Here is a 14651-nt window from a genome sequence, read left to right on the forward strand (position 1 = left end):
AGGGACATGGTTTAGTGATTGATGGGAATGGTTGGACTCGATGATCAGCTGGGTCTCTTCCAACCTGGTGATTCTATGATTCTATGATTCTACCTCAAGCTTGGTGAGTAAGGATGAGCTCAAGGACATCCCAGTTGCAGCCACCCCAATCTGGGTGAGGATGGATGGGCGCAGGCATAAAAGATTTCACTGCCACGCGTACGCTGGGACAAGCAGCCAATGCCTTGACGTACCCATGATATCTGCAGCAAGCACAGAGCAAACGGCCGGTGTTCTCATGCTCGCTCACTTTTTGAGACCTTGGAATCTTTACCAAGGCCTGTGAGTTAATAAGAAAAGAATGTCTTAGACAGAAAACATGAAGATAAGGGGCACATCCCTGGTAAATAGTGGGTTGCGCTCTATCGCTGCAACTGCGAGATTGTTACAGGCGGGAATTCACTGGGGTAGCTGCTGACTAGGTACAGAAACACTATATAAGGTTTTGTGTCTGCTCAATAAAGCGATCTCATTTGTCACTTCATGGATGGGGTCTGTGGCTTAATAGCTACAGATGAGCTCAAGGACATCCTGGTTGCAGCCACCCCAAGCTTGGAAGGGATGGATGAGCTCAAGGACATCCCGGTTGCAGCCACCCCAAGCTTGGAAGGGATGGATGAGCTCAAGGACATCCCAGTTGCAGCCACCCCAAGCTTGGAAGGGATGGATGAGCTCAAGGACATCCCAGTTGCAGCCACCCCAAACTGGTGAGGATTGATGGGGCTCTGGGCTCTCCTCCTGCTTGCTCCGACCCCTAGAGAGTTTTCAGGGAGCCGCTGCAGCCCCTCAGCTCCCTTCTCCTGCCCCGCGTTGTGTGAGAATTAATTGATAAGTTTTGCCGCAGCTGGTTTGTATGTTTAATTATCTTGTAATATAAATCTGTCTTTTATCGAGAGATAATATGCAGATGGTCTCCAGACATGGGTGAATAACGGGAAAGAACAAATACTCTTTTAGAATAACTCTTTTAGAACAACCTGAAAGACTAAACACTCTCTTAGAGCTGCAAGAATTTATTGATACGCTTGTCTTGTAAGATGTAGTTATCTTAGGTCAAGAGATAACCTGAAGGAAGTCTCCACAGGTGGTTGGATAACTATAAAAGCAAATATTCTTGGGGGATTTACACTGTTCTTTGTCTAAAACCCACTGCTTTTGGAAGGTGGGATGCCCGATTTAGAAGAGCATCTGATTCAGCGCTGGATTGTAAAATATTATTGGTTTTTTGCGCTGAAGAAGCGTTTCTCGGGCTGGGCAGCGGCAGGGCGAGGGTTAACCCTCTGCACCCTCCGGGCAGGTCTGGGTTGCACCCACTGGCCCCTCCAAGGCGATAAATAGCCCTGGGAGGTCGCCCAGCCCTCTCGGCTGCCGGGGAGGAGATGGAGCAGCGCTCGCTGCTGGCGTCGGGGGCTCGCAGGGCTCGGGGGGGCAGAGCCCCGTGCAGGTAGGGCTGGGGGAGGCTTGGGGGGTGGCTCTGGGGGTAAATCTAGGGCTGAGCCCCTCGTTGGGAGCCAGAGGGGGCTTTGGGATGCCCTCCCTGCCTGCTTCCCCCGGGGGCTGAGGGGCTGAAGGGGACAGAGCCAGTCCCTCTGCCTGCCCCCCCGCCCCTACATCTGGGGGTCCCCAGCCTGGCTCCCCCTCCCAGCCCCAAACTCCTGCTCCTTTCCTTGCTGTCCCACACCCCCTGGCCCCCCCATCCTCCCCTAGAAGCCCCCCACCCCATCCTCCCCTAGAAGCCCCCCACCCCATCCTCCCCTAGGAGCCCCCCCCCCCCATCCTCCCCTAGAAGCCCCCCAGGCTCGTGGTGCTGCTGCTCCAGCCCAGCCTGGGCTTTGTTGTCCTGCTAATTAACCAGGAGCTAAGCTGGGATGGGGCAGGGAGAGCCCTGGCTGCCCAGGCACCAGCCTGGGGGCTCCAAAAAGGTGTCCCCATCCAGGCAGAGCTGGTACCCAGCGGGGTTTTGCGGGGAGCAGAGGTTTTGCGGGGAGCAGGGGCTGGGGGGGTGGCTGATCCCAGCCACGCGGTGATTCTGTGATCCTGTGACTCTCCCCCTGGCAGGAATTTTGCCCGTGGATTCTGTCGCTGGGGCCAGAGCTGCCGCTTCTCGCACGACGGAAAGCGAGGTGGGATCTGTAGGTACTTCCAGAGCGGGTTTTGTTGGTACGGAGAGCAGTGCAGGTAAGGGACGGCGAGCCCTGATGCCACGGGGATGGGCTGCGGGAGCCAGGAGGTCCCCATGCTTGGGCTGATGGGAACCCTTTTGTCTGTCCATCCTTCTTCTCCTCCAGCTATGAACACATCCAAGAGGAACCGGTGGCAGTGGGGACCCGCTACGGCCCCACGGCCCCCAACCGCTGGGACTCGGAGCCCAGCGGCGTGCCCATAGCGGCAGCCTGGGACTCGGGGAGACCCTGGAACTCAGGGAGACCTCGGGATACAGGGAGACCCTGGCACGGCTCAGCCCACCCTGTCCCCAGCGCGATGCACGTTGCTTACAAATTCCCAAACGTGGAGGTTGAGGAGGAGGAGATGCACAAGGAGAACATCCCAGCACCTGAGAACGTCCGCCATGGGGCTATCAGCAGAGAGTTTGTCTCTGCACGAGCTCGGGGCGCCCCAGGTGGGTATTAGGGTGCCCCATGTAGGTGTTTTATGGTGCTTGGGGACCTGCCAGGCTGAGGATATGGGTGGTCGTGGTGGAGCATCCTCTGTGTGTGTGTCTGCCCTTGATTCCAATCCTCTTCTCCACCTCTGGGCAGGGCCCAGAAAGCTCTCTTAGCAGCTTTTTTAGGGTGGGGACCTTATCTGCTAAATCTGAGCAACCAGCCTGCCTCTGACGATGGGGTGGGGTGTGCTTTTTTTTTCCTCCCTCTCTGAAAGCTTTCCTCCCTGCAAAGGTTCCCAACTGCCAAGGCTGGAACTGGCTCCCAATTCCCTGGACCCCAGAAAGGCAGTGGTGGAGACGTCGATGTGGACAGACACACAGGTGGGCTGGGGTGACCTCCTGCAGATGGGTGGCCCCTGTGTGGGTCCCCGAGGCAGCGATGGAGCCAGGGGGTTGTGATGCCGTATTTTCATAGAATCATAGAATCACCAGGTTGGAAGAGAGCCACCGGATCATCAAGTCCAACCATTCCTATCAAACACTAAACCATGTCCCTCAGCACCTCGTCCACCCGTCCCTTAAACCCCTCCAGGGAAGGGGACTCAACCCCCTCCTTGGGCAGCCTCTGCCAGGGACCAATCACCCTTTCCATGAAACATTTTTTCCTGATGTCCAGCCTGAACCTCCCCTGGCGGAGCTTGAGGCCATTCCCTGTCGTCCTGTCCCTTGGGAGAAGAGCCCAGCTCCCTCCTCTCCACAACCTCCTTTCAGGGAGTTGCAGAGAGCAATGAGGTCTCCCCTCAGCCTCCTCTTCTCGAGGCTAAACACCCCCAGCTCTCTCAGCCGCTCCTCTTGTTCTCCAGCCCCTTCCCCAGCTTCATTGCTCTTCTCTGGACTCGCTCCAGAGCCTCAACATCCTTCTTGTGGTGAGGGGCCCACAACTGAACACAGGATTCGAGGTTTGGTCTCCCCAGTGCCGAGTCCAGAGGGAGAAGAACCTCCCTGGCCCTGCTGGCCACGCCGTGTCTGATCCAAGCCAAGATGCCATTGGCCTTCTTGGCCACCTGGGCCCCTGCTGGCTCATGGTCAGTTGCTGTCAACCAACACCCCCAGGTCCTTCTCGGCTTTTGCAGGTCCCTGTGGTGCTGGGTGCTGCGGCAGCGCCGGTTCCCCCCGCGGTGCTGAGGGCGCGGAGCGAGGCCATGGTGTGCGGCATCTGCATGGACCGGGTGTACGAGAAGGTGCTGCCTGAGGAGCGGCTCTTCGGGATCCTCCCCAACTGCAGCCACGTCTACTGCCTGGGCTGCATCCGCAAGTGGCGCCGCAGCCGGGACTTCCAGAGTGGGGTTGTCAAGTGAGTTGAGATGGGGGAACACGTGGCAGGGTGGTCGCCATCACCCCTTCTGCACCCTCAAATCCTTCCGTGGGTCTGGTGATGGGTCTGGAGCGACTTTCCTTTGGGAATAGGGACTGCCGGTCCTTCTAAAGCAGTTTTTCGTAGGATCATGGAATAGTTTGGGTTGGAAAGGACCTTAAAGGTCATCTAGTTCCACCCCTGTGCCGTGGGCAGGGACACCTCCCACTGGATCAGGGGCTCCAAGCCCCATCCAACCTGGCCTTGAACCCCTCAAGGGATGGGGCAGCCACCACTTCCCTGGGCAATTTTTTTGTAGATACAGAGAGCAGGGGGCCTGATGCCACGAGGATGGGCTGGGAGCCAGGAGGTACCATGATGGGCTGAGGGGAACCCTTTGTCTGTCCATCCCTGTGCTCTTCCAGCTACGAGCACATCCAAGAGCTGGGATGAGGGGCAGGGATGCTGGATAAGGCTGTGACAGTGGGATCAGCATGTGTGCTGAGCTCCCTGCTCCCTTTCGGGGAGACCCACCTGCCCCGCTTGCCTCCTCCCAGGGCCTGCCCGGAGTGCCGAGTCATCTCCAATTTCTACATCCCCCACAAATACTGGGTCTCGGATGCGAGTGAGAAAGAGAAGCTCATCGAAACCTTCAAGGCACGAACGAGGTGAGTGTGTGGTGAAGTTGGAGAAGACTTTTTGATAGGAATGGTTGGACTCGATGATCCGGTGGGTCTCTTCCAACCTGGTTATTCTACGATTCTATGATTCTAAGACCTTGGAGATCATCAAACCCAACCATACGTGGTCTCCTACAAATCCCTGAGTGCTTCATCTCCCATCTCTAAACTTCTCCAGGGATGGAGACTCCACCACCTCCCCGGGCAGCCTGTTAAATGCAGCTCCCGGAGCATTTTGCGTGGAGAACATTCACGACGGCTCTTTCAATCCCACAGGAAAATCAGGTGCAAGTTCTTCGTGCAGAACCACGGCTGCTGCCCGTTTGAGTCGGACTGCATCTACCTGCATGAGCTGCCCCCGGGGCGGCCGCGGCGGCGCAGGCGACGGCGCCCGAGGATGCCTGTTGTAAGTGGGATGCAGCATCCCAGGGTGGGGCTGGAGAAACCCAAAGCAAGGGGGGTGTCTCATCCTCTCTCCTGTGCTCCAGTTCAGCCCCTTGTCCTCGGAGAGCTCGGATGAAGAGGATGACGATCTCGAATGGCCTTTCTCCCTGTCCATGATGGAGTCGGGCTTTTGGTACATGAGATACTGCTACGAGATGCTCTTCACCGACTCCAGTGACTCTGATTAAGCTGTGACCCCCCCAGCGACGTGTCCCACTCCGGGACTATCTTCTGGGAGCGAGAAGCATCATCTTTGAACGCTTTCAGCTGCTCCCACTGTTGTTTCCGAGTGGCTCCAAGCACGAAGAGTGTTGCAGGAGTTGGGTGGGATGGAGAAATCGCCTGGCTGGTGTTTATCAACCACTCTGTGATGCTCGACCCCCCCCCCCCCAGCAGGTCTCAGCATCTTTTTTTTCCCCCAGGAAGGCGTGGAGGGGGCAGACCTGCAGGGGTTTTGGAGCAGTGGGGTGCAGCCCCCCACGTTCTCTCCCCTCCTGGGTGGCGCAGCACCCATGGGAGATCCCGCAGGGGGCTGGAAGGGGGGTGCTGGGGGGGTTAGTTTGGGGTTTTAATGCCTACAGGGCGGGGAGAGGGGGAGCTTGGGGGGCTCTGGGGACTGGTTTTGACTTGCTTTTTACTCAAATAAAACGTTTTTCTTTACACAACGGTGCCTGGGGCGGGGGGGGGTGTGTGTGCTCCTATTCCTGGGGTTTGGGAAGCTCACAGCCCCCTAGGGGAGCGGGGGTGGCTTTAAGAGCTCATTTGCATATTGCGCGCGCGCATATGGGGTTAATTTGCATATTGCGCGCGCACTTTGGGGGTAATTTGCATATTGCGCGCGCTTTTCTTCCGGAGCGGGCAAGGAAGAGGCTGCACTAGGGGCTGGGGGACCACATCCAGAATTCCTTGGGCTTCTCCCTCCCAGCCAACCTGGAGCTGGTGATGGGGAAGCTGCAAGCACAGCAGGCTCAGAGGAGCTCGTGGTCCTCAGCCTGGTGCTTCTCCTGCATCCTGGGGTGATGAGGACACCCCCCCCACCAAGGTAAGGGTAACCCCTAAAACTGCAGCCCAGGAGGGATGAGCCCTGGGTGTGCTCCAGAGCGTGTCTGGCTGGGTCCTGCATGTGCCAACCCTCCCCATGCCTGTGAATCCACCTCACAGAAGGGTTTGGGTTGGAAGGGACCTCAAAGCCCATCCAGTTTCACCCCCTGCCATGGGCAGGGACACCTCCCACTGCATGAAGTTGCTCCAAGCCACCTCAGATGGATTGGCTGTTGAGCCACGGTGAACAAAAATAGGGGTTGTTGGAGGTTTTTCTTGTTCTTTTCATGTTGGGATATCTATGTCTGCTGTTTGCAGTGGGACTTGATGACTTATCTCCAGCAAAAAGTGATTAAAGTAATGAGAAAGATGTAGCTGATGAACTTATTTGCACTTTATAGAATCATAGAAACACCAGGTTGGAAAAGACCCACCGGATCATTGTGTCCAACCATAAGTCCAACTTGATTAAAAGAGGAAAAAAGAAGTATTTAAACTTTGTATGAAGTAATGTTTGTATTTTGGGTGTTTTTTAATTACTAAATGGAGTTTCTTGGTGTTGTGTTGATTTTTTTCAGAAGCCGGCTCTGAGGCTTATTTTAAAGCCTTGTAACAGCAGGATCCAAAGGTGTTTTCATTGTTTTGTTCCCTCGGATGCAAGGCAAGCTCTACTTGTGGGGTTCTTTTTCTCCACAAGAACTTAAATCCTACATAAGTCCATAAGCTCACCCTTCACTACACAATGTATTTATTTATATATGGTAATTGGAGTTATGGAATGGGTTGGGTTGGAAGAGACCTCAAAACCCATCCCGTTCCACCAGAACGGGATGGGGTTTGAGGTCTCTTCCAACCCAAACCCTCTGGTGGAACTGGATGGGACACCTCCCACTGGATCAGGGGCTCCAAGCCCCATCCAACCTGGCCTTGAACCCCTCCAGGGATGGGGCAGCCAACCCTCATCATGAAGAATTTCCTCACGCTCCCCCTGGTTTCCTTGCAGGCAGCCCCAGCAGCAGCGATGGAATCCCCCTGGCTGCAGAGCTTCGACAAGCCGTGCCGCCTTCTGCTCCACGCTCTCTCCTCCGGCTCCTCGGGGACGCTGGCTGCTTTCCGGATGCTCCAGCGGGTCCAGGTCCACGAGGGGCTGGAGCAGGCGTTCTCCTGGCAGGTCTTCACCGCAGCCTTGTGTGCCGAGGAGCCCATGCTGGAGGGACCAGAGGGGGCCCTGGTTGTGTGAGTTGGCCACATCTCCAAAACTTTGTTTGGTGGGAGGTTTGGCATGTCGGGTACCTGATTTGGCACCACGCATCATCTCACTGGTGAATGTGAGGTCAGGATTGTAGTTGGAACCCATCGGTATTCCAGCGTATTTCTGGAAAAAAGGTGGTGAAGGTGTTTTGCTGCTTTCCCTCGCTTCCCAGTCATCGTTAGACCCTGTGGAGAAGGGCAAGGTTGGCAGTAAGGACTTGGGGCTTTGCCTTAGAATCATAGAATCACCAGATTGGAAAAGACCCACCAGATCATTGAGTCCAACCATTCCCATCAATCACTAACCCATGTCCCTCAGCACCTCGTCCACCCGTCCCTTAAACCCCTCCAGGGAAGGGGACTCAACCCCCTCCTTGGGCAGCCTCTGCCAGGGACCAATGACCCTTTCCATGTAAAATTGTTTCCTAATGTCCAGCCTGACCCTCCCCTGGTGGAGCTTGAGGCCATTCCCTCTCGTCCTGTCCCCTGTCCCTTGGGAGAAGAGCCCAGCTCCCTCCTCTCCACAACCTCCTCTCAGGGAGTTGGAGAGAGCAATGAGGTCTCCCCTCAGCCTCCTCTTCTCCAGGCTAAACACACCCAGCTCTCTCAGCTGTTCATCTTGTTCTCCAGCCCCCTCACCAGCTTCGTTGCTCTTCTCTGGACTCTTTCCAGAGCCTCAACATCCTTCTTGTGGTGAGGGGCCCAGAACTGAACACGGGATTCGAGGTTTGGTCTCACCAGTGCCGAGTCCAGAGGGAGAAGAACCTCCCTACATCTGCTGGCCACACCATTTCTGATCCAAGCCAAGATGCCATTGTCAAGGTGCCTTGATTCATCATGACTTCCATTTCTTCTCTTTTCCAGCAAACCACGGTTGCTGCTGCTCCCCGTCGTGTGCCAGAGAAACCTCTTCTCGCTGCTCCTCGTGGTCCGGGCTGTGGTGCCGCAGGGCTGCCTTGGCCGGCTGCTCCGGGCTGTGGAGCACGACTCCCGCGTGGATCCCTGGGTGCGGATGCTGAGGGATCTCCTCCGGCAGGGACCGAGCGGGGAGGAGCGCTCTCTACCTCCCGCTCCGTTGTCTTCTGCGTGCCAGGAGCAGCTTAAGCATCTGTGCTGGAAAATTACTCAGGACAAGCCAGAAGGGCGAAGGAAACTGAAGTGGTGCTTCAGCAAGCAGCCCGGTGTCTCTGGGGATGTGGCTGACTCTGTGCTTCCAGGTGGGAAGCGCAAGAAAGTGTCGGAAGAGAGCCTGGAGTTGGAGGAGGGGAGAGAGAGGAAGAGGTTGCTGCTGGAAGAGGGAGTGTTTGATTCCCCGGGAGCCCAGGAGAGTGAGGATGCAGCAGGAGTGGAAGAGGAGATGCCTGGAGAGACTTTGGGGGATGTATCTGCTCAGAGCCCGGCCGGAGCTGCTCGGGAAAGCTCCCAGAAGGATGCAGCTGGGGAGCCTGGGAAGATTTCCCAGTCCGAGCTGGCAGCGGAGGACCAGTCCTTTCTCCAGGTACTGGGCAGGGTTTGCTTTCCCCTTCCAGCTCAGGATGAGCCTTTGCAGTCTGATTTCTGTTCCTTCACCTCATTCCCTGCAGATGCACGGGCCAAGGCTGAAAATGCTGCTGCAGTTGGAGTCCAGCGTAAGTGGCTGCTTCTGCCTCTTCTGGAGCCGCTGGTGCGAATGGGCTTGTGCCAGGGCCTGCAGAAGGGATGGGAGAGGAGGTGGCTCTCACAGGGAGGGCTGGAAAGAGGATAAAAAGCCTTTGCACCACCTCCTCTGGGCCCAGGTACCGATACCTGCCTCCACCTCGCAGGGAACCCCAGCTTGTGGGGTCAGTGCTGACCCCATTGGGGATGGGAGGGAAGAGAAAAAGCCCTAGAGGTGTATTTTGTGGGTCTGTTTGTCCGTTGTTTTACTCGAGGACTGTGTTTCGCTCCAGCACTCAGAGCTGAGCATCCCACCTGAGCTGCGCCTCCTGAACGACTGCTCTCCCAGCCAGGTGAGCCTCAGCATCCTCGCTGCGACCCGTGGTGCTGCAGAGGGGTTCGTGCTGTCCCTAACATCCCTGTCCCCTCTGCTGTCCCCAGCTTGAGGGGCTGTGCTCCTTCCTCCAGCTCTCCACGGGCCCGGAGCACCTCCTGGTGCGTTTCTGCAGCTGGTTGCTGGCTCTCGGCCCTGAGCTCAGCTACACCGGCGCGGCCGTCCTGGCAGAGCAGCTTTTCCTCAAGCGAGTAAGTCCAGGGGGCAGAGATTTCCCTTGTTTCCCTCATCACCATCCTCATCTCCTGCCTCTTCGGTCCGTAGGTGCTGTCCCTCACCCAGCCACCTTCCCGTCACCTCACGGCCGCCCTCGCTTTGTTCTGCTCCAAGTATCCCCAGCCCTTCTGTCGCGTCCTGGTGGCTGCGATCCTGCGGGAGCCAGGGGCAGGTGCGATGGGCTCGAGGGAGGTGTGGATTCTGGAAGCAGCTGAGGGACCTGGAGAGGGGATCAGAGCAGGAAAAGAAGCCCCAGCTGCAGTGCGTTGTCTGCTTGGAGGTGTTCATCACCCCAAACATGTTGGGAACCACAGAGGGAGGTGTTGCTGGTTTTTTTTTTTGGCTGGTGAGACCGCTCCTTGAATCCTGTGTTCAGTTCTGGCCCCCCACCACAAGAAGGATGTTGAGGCTCTGGAGCGAGTCCAGAGAAGAGCAACGAAGCTGGTGAGGGGGCTGGAGAACAGGCCTGATGAGGAACGGCTGAGAGAGCTGGGGGTGTTTAGCCTGGAGAAGAGGAGGCTGAGGGGAGACCTCATTGCTCTCTCCAACTCCCTGAAAGGAGGTTGTGGAGAGGAGGGTGCTGGGCTCTTCTCCCAAGGGACAGGGGACAGGACGAGAGGACATGGCCTGAAGCTCCACCAGGGGAGGGTCAGGCTGGACATTAGGAAAAAATGTTTCCCGGAAAGGGTGATTGGTCCCTGGCAGAGGCTGCCCAGGGAGGGGGTTGAGTCCCCTTCCCTGGAGGGGTTTAAGGGACGGGTGGACGAGGTGCTGAGGGACATGGTTTAGTGACTGATGGGAATGGTTGGACTCGAAGATCCGGTGGGTCTTTTCCAACCTGGTGATTCTATGATTCATCAAGCACGTAGTCACACCTTTCTAATAAATGCCAAGCCACTCCTTGCACCTTCTGTGCAAGCTCCAAGGGGCCTTTAGGGGTGCTGAGTGCTCACCACCCCAAAAATTACCTGCCAAGACCACCCATTGGTCGCCTCCTCCCGATTATTGGCTGTATCTCTAAACTGCTGGCTTGGAACTTCTTAATTTAATTAAGCTCCCAGCTTCCCATTCAGAAGTCACGCTAATAAATTGCACTATTATTTAACTGTATGGCTGAACGCATTTTAATCCCATACCACAAAAATTACAAAGGATAATCATTAACTGGGACCCGTCTCCTGCCTGCTTGATGATCCTAAGATATTTTTAAAGGTATTAAAAGTTTCTTGGGCTTTTACTAGCTATAAGGCTGAGCCAAAGCTGCCCCTGGGTGGCTCTGCTGGCATGAGAAGAGGGTCCTGCATGGATTCCTTCCACAGTAGCGTCCCTTTTTCCTCGGGACTGGTGCTAATTAAACCCCTGCAAAGGAAACTGGGTTATCCGGACAGCAGAAGAGGGCACGACGTAGTTTCTGGGTGTCCTGGCTGGGATGTCCCCCTGTGTGAAGGGGTGCTAGGAAGGATCAGGCACATCTTCACGGATTTGGCAGCCTCTAGAGGCTTGTACTTTGCCCTTGCAGATGCTGAGCAGATCAAGCTGGTGTGTGAGCTTGTGGAGGAGTGCCTGGAGCCAGACTGTGTCAGACTGGTGCTAAGGTAAGAGATGAGAGGGGTGACAGCTCTGCTTTGCCCCTCATTCCTCTCTTTGTGGGGTCTGCCTGGCTCTGGACACTCAGGAGCACGAGTGAGGCCATGTGAGCATCGCATCTCCTCTTCACCATCCCTTGCAGCCAAGTCCTGGAGGCGCCTTTGTCGGAGAAGCTGCTGCCGGTGGTGCAGGCTGTGCTGGAGCGGCAGGTGAGAGGACCCCCCCACCTTGTCTCCCTGAGTTTCCTTGCCGCTCCAGCAGCTCTGGAGCAAGGACTGACTCTCCTCCCTGCTCCTGGGTCTCTTCCAGGAGGTGCTGCCTGCCAAGCTCTTCGATCTGCTGGTGCTGACTCTGTGCCGGCAGGCGCCTGCCTTTGCCGCGTCGCTGAATTACGCGAAGCTGGTGACGGCCGTGCTCACCGTGTACCAAAGCCAGGTGGGTTTCACCACGCTTGAGTCCTACAGATCAGTTGATGAGCTGGCAGCCAGGGTTGTTGCTGACCCAGGACCTGATTTGAGGGTCTCTGATGGGTTCCCAGCACTGAAGCTGTCTGGTAACCTTCCTCCTCTCCATCGCAGGTCACCCCAGCCCACCGGAGCAGCGTGGCTGCCGCTTTGGATCGCAGCAATGTGGCTCTGAAGAAATCGCTGCGGGCTGTGCTGGAAGGAGCCAGGTGAGGTGGATGCTGTGCCCTCCAGGCTGGGGGCTCTCCCATGGGTGACATCCTCCTGCTCTGTCCTGGCTCATGCCAAAAACCCCCTGTGGTGACAGAAGCTGTGCTGGAGCACGGCCCAGAGAGTGGTGGGAAATGGAGTTAACTCCAGCTGGAGGCCAGTGACAAGTGGTGTCCCCAGGGCTCAGGGCTGGGTCCAGCCCTGTTCAATGTCTTTATCAATGACCTGGATGAAGGCATCGAGGGCACCCTTAGCAGGTTTGCGGACGACACTAAGCTGGGTGGAAGTGTCGATCTGCTGGAGGGTCGGGAGGCTCCAAAGGGATCTGAACAGGCTGGATCCATGGGCTGAGACCAACGGGATGAGATTTAACAAGGCCAAATGCCGGGTCCTGCACTTGGGGCACAACAACCCTGGGCAGCTCCAGACCAGGAGAAGTCTGTCTAGAAAGCTGCCTGGAGGAGAGGGACCTGGGGGGGTTGGTTGACAGCGACTGACCATGAGCCAGCAGGGGCCCAGGTGGCCAAGAAGGCCAATGGCATCTTGGCTTGGATCAGACACGGCGTGGCCAGCAGGGCCAGGGAGGTTCTTCTCCCTCTGGACTCGGCACTGGTGAGACCAAACCTCGAATCCTGTGTTCAGTTCTGGGCCCCTCACCACAAGAAGGATGTTGAGGCTCTGGAGCGAGTCCAGAGAAGAGCAACGAAGCTGGTGAGGGGGCTGGAGAACAGGCCTGATGAGGAACGGCTGAGAGAGCTGGGGGTGTTTAGCCTGGAGAAGAGGAGGCTGAGGGGAGACCTCATTGCTCTCTACAACTCCCTGAGAGGAGGTTGTGGAGAGGAGGGAGCTGGGCTCTTCTCCCAAGGGACAGGGGACAGGACGAGAGGGAATGGCCTCAAGCTCCACCAGGGGAGGTTTAGGCTGGACATCAGGAAAAAATTTTTCCTGGAAAAGGTGATTGGGCAGTGGCAGAGGCTGCCCAGGGAGGGGGTTGAGTCCCCTTCCCTGGAGGGGTTTAAGGGACAGGTGGACGAGGTGCTGAGGGACATGGTTTAGTGATTGATGGGAATGGTTGGACTCGATGATCCGGTGGGTCTCTTCCAACCTGGTGATTCTATGATTCTGTGGTTGGCAGTGGGTTTCCCTTTTCCCGATTTCTCTCCTCTTTCTCTCCTCCTGCCAGGTGATGGCTTTCTGGGGCAGAGGATGCTTGTTCGTTGAGGGAGGCTACATCCCAGTCCCTCACTGGGCTCACAAAAGTGATGGAGACCCACGCCTCCACCTAAGACCTCGCAGTGCTCAGCCAACCTGGTTTGAGCTGGGCGACGCTGTCCCAGCCCCACACGTGCCCTGAGGCTGGAAGAAGAGGGTTTTTTTGCTTTAAACAATGAATACATTTGCAATCAGCCCTGTGTTTGCTCTGTCTCCACCACCATAGGCAGCAGAGGAGGAGCTGCTGGGCTGTGGGGTGTCTCGAGGCTTCTCTGCTCCAATGCCAGGAAGCCCTGGCTTGCCCCACATCTTCACTGGGTTCCTGGGTGTGAGGGGCAGCTGGGTTGTGCATTGCTTGGAGGGGGTAATTGCATCAAGGTGCCCTTCTTGTAGCTGGTCTGCACCCAAAGCTATCTTTCTTTTTAATCAGAAAAGTAAAAAAAATCCATTATTTTTTGCATTATGAATGGAGCCATGTTGACGCATAAGGACCTGAACCACTCCTGAAGGCAGGCAGGGTTGCAAGAAGGATGCAGAAGGATGAAATCCTTGAAAACACCCACTGGAACACCTTGTCTGGTCACCTTCTGCTCAGAGGACTGGATAGGTTAGGATGGGAGAGGGTGGATGGACTCTGAGGGGAGGGAGTGCAGGAGTTTGAATGGAGGTTTGAAGCATTGCATACCTTGGGAACTATTTAAAAACTCAAACATTTACATTTACAAAGGGAGACGAGGGATTAAAAATGTATAGGTGTGACATGTTGGTGCTTCAAGTTTGCTCGTTAATGTTTAGACCCAGACAGAGGAATGAAACTCCGAAGCATCAAGTGATGCTCTTAATGCTGAGAGCCCAGATTTCTTTATAGTAACAGTCTCTTAAGCTATTTTAGGTGACAGTGGACTGATGAGGCTTCAAAGAAACCTCCGGGGAGGCAAATTGTTGATGTATTTGCATACCAGCGAGTTAATGGCTGAGTGCATTGAAGCTGTTGTAGGGCTGCCCAAAACACGACATAAATAGAAATTGTGCCCCGATCAGCAAGGTCTGAGCCTGCTGTTCTGGCTTTATTAGGTAGCAGCCTGCGGGCTTTGCAGTTTCTCTGCAATGCTTCTACCAAATGACCTCAGTGTCCTTGTCCCTGCTGCTCTGGCTGTGACCATCGGTCACGTGAAGGTGACTGAGGACAAACTCGTCTTCCAAACTCAACTGGTTGTCAGCTTCTTGGTGTCTTCGCTGAAGAACTGGAAGATCCCGTGTCCTGTGTCTATCTAGAGGGGAAGCCCCAGCATCTCAAGTCCATCTCTTTGGACTCGATGATCCTGGAGGTCTTTTCCAACCTAGTGATTCTGTGAGCTCTGGACTGAGCAGCAAGAAAGGGTTTGAAATCTCCTGGCCCCGGTGTGTGTCTCCTCTCTGATGAGTGGTTGGGTTTGTAACTGCTCACTGGTTTCTTTAGGCAACGGTCTCGTTTTTATGGGTTGTTCTTGGCTGCTACGTGCCCTACGTGGCTTGCACT

General features: G+C 55.9%; 2 protein-coding genes across 3 annotated transcripts; both read left to right on the forward strand.

The window, feature by feature from the left end:
* Positions 1-522: 522 nt before the first annotated feature.
* LOC138730769 (probable E3 ubiquitin-protein ligase makorin-1) lies at positions 523-5310 on the forward strand. The gene is made up of 8 exons (XM_069876249.1): positions 523-746; positions 2077-2217; positions 2328-2659; positions 2937-3025; positions 3778-3998; positions 4556-4666; positions 4955-5084; positions 5167-5310. Exons 1-8 carry the CDS (start codon positions 523-525, stop codon positions 5308-5310), a joined length of 1392 nt encoding a protein of 463 aa, XP_069732350.1.
* A 1859-nt stretch (positions 5311-7169) lies between these two features.
* On the forward strand, positions 7170-13326 carry FANCE (FA complementation group E). Of its 2 annotated transcripts, XM_069875677.1 has the most exons (11): positions 7170-7399; positions 8279-8912; positions 8998-9042; positions 9343-9402; positions 9491-9634; positions 9708-9831; positions 11179-11254; positions 11389-11455; positions 11556-11681; positions 11825-11919; positions 13104-13326. In XM_069875677.1, exons 1-11 carry the CDS (start codon positions 7185-7187, stop codon positions 13105-13107), a joined length of 1590 nt encoding a protein of 529 aa, XP_069731778.1. In that variant the 5' UTR covers positions 7170-7184; the 3' UTR covers positions 13108-13326. The 2 variants fall into 2 exon arrangements, with proteins under 2 accessions (XP_069731778.1, XP_069731777.1); XM_069875676.1 differs by lacking the exon at positions 13104-13326 and having other exon boundaries at positions 11825-11923.
* The last annotated feature ends 1325 nt before the right edge of the window (positions 13327-14651 follow it).

Source organism: Phaenicophaeus curvirostris, chromosome 24, assembly GCF_032191515.1.
Source record: "Phaenicophaeus curvirostris isolate KB17595 chromosome 24, BPBGC_Pcur_1.0, whole genome shotgun sequence".
Lineage (NCBI taxonomy): Eukaryota > Metazoa > Chordata > Aves > Cuculiformes > Cuculidae > Phaenicophaeus > Phaenicophaeus curvirostris.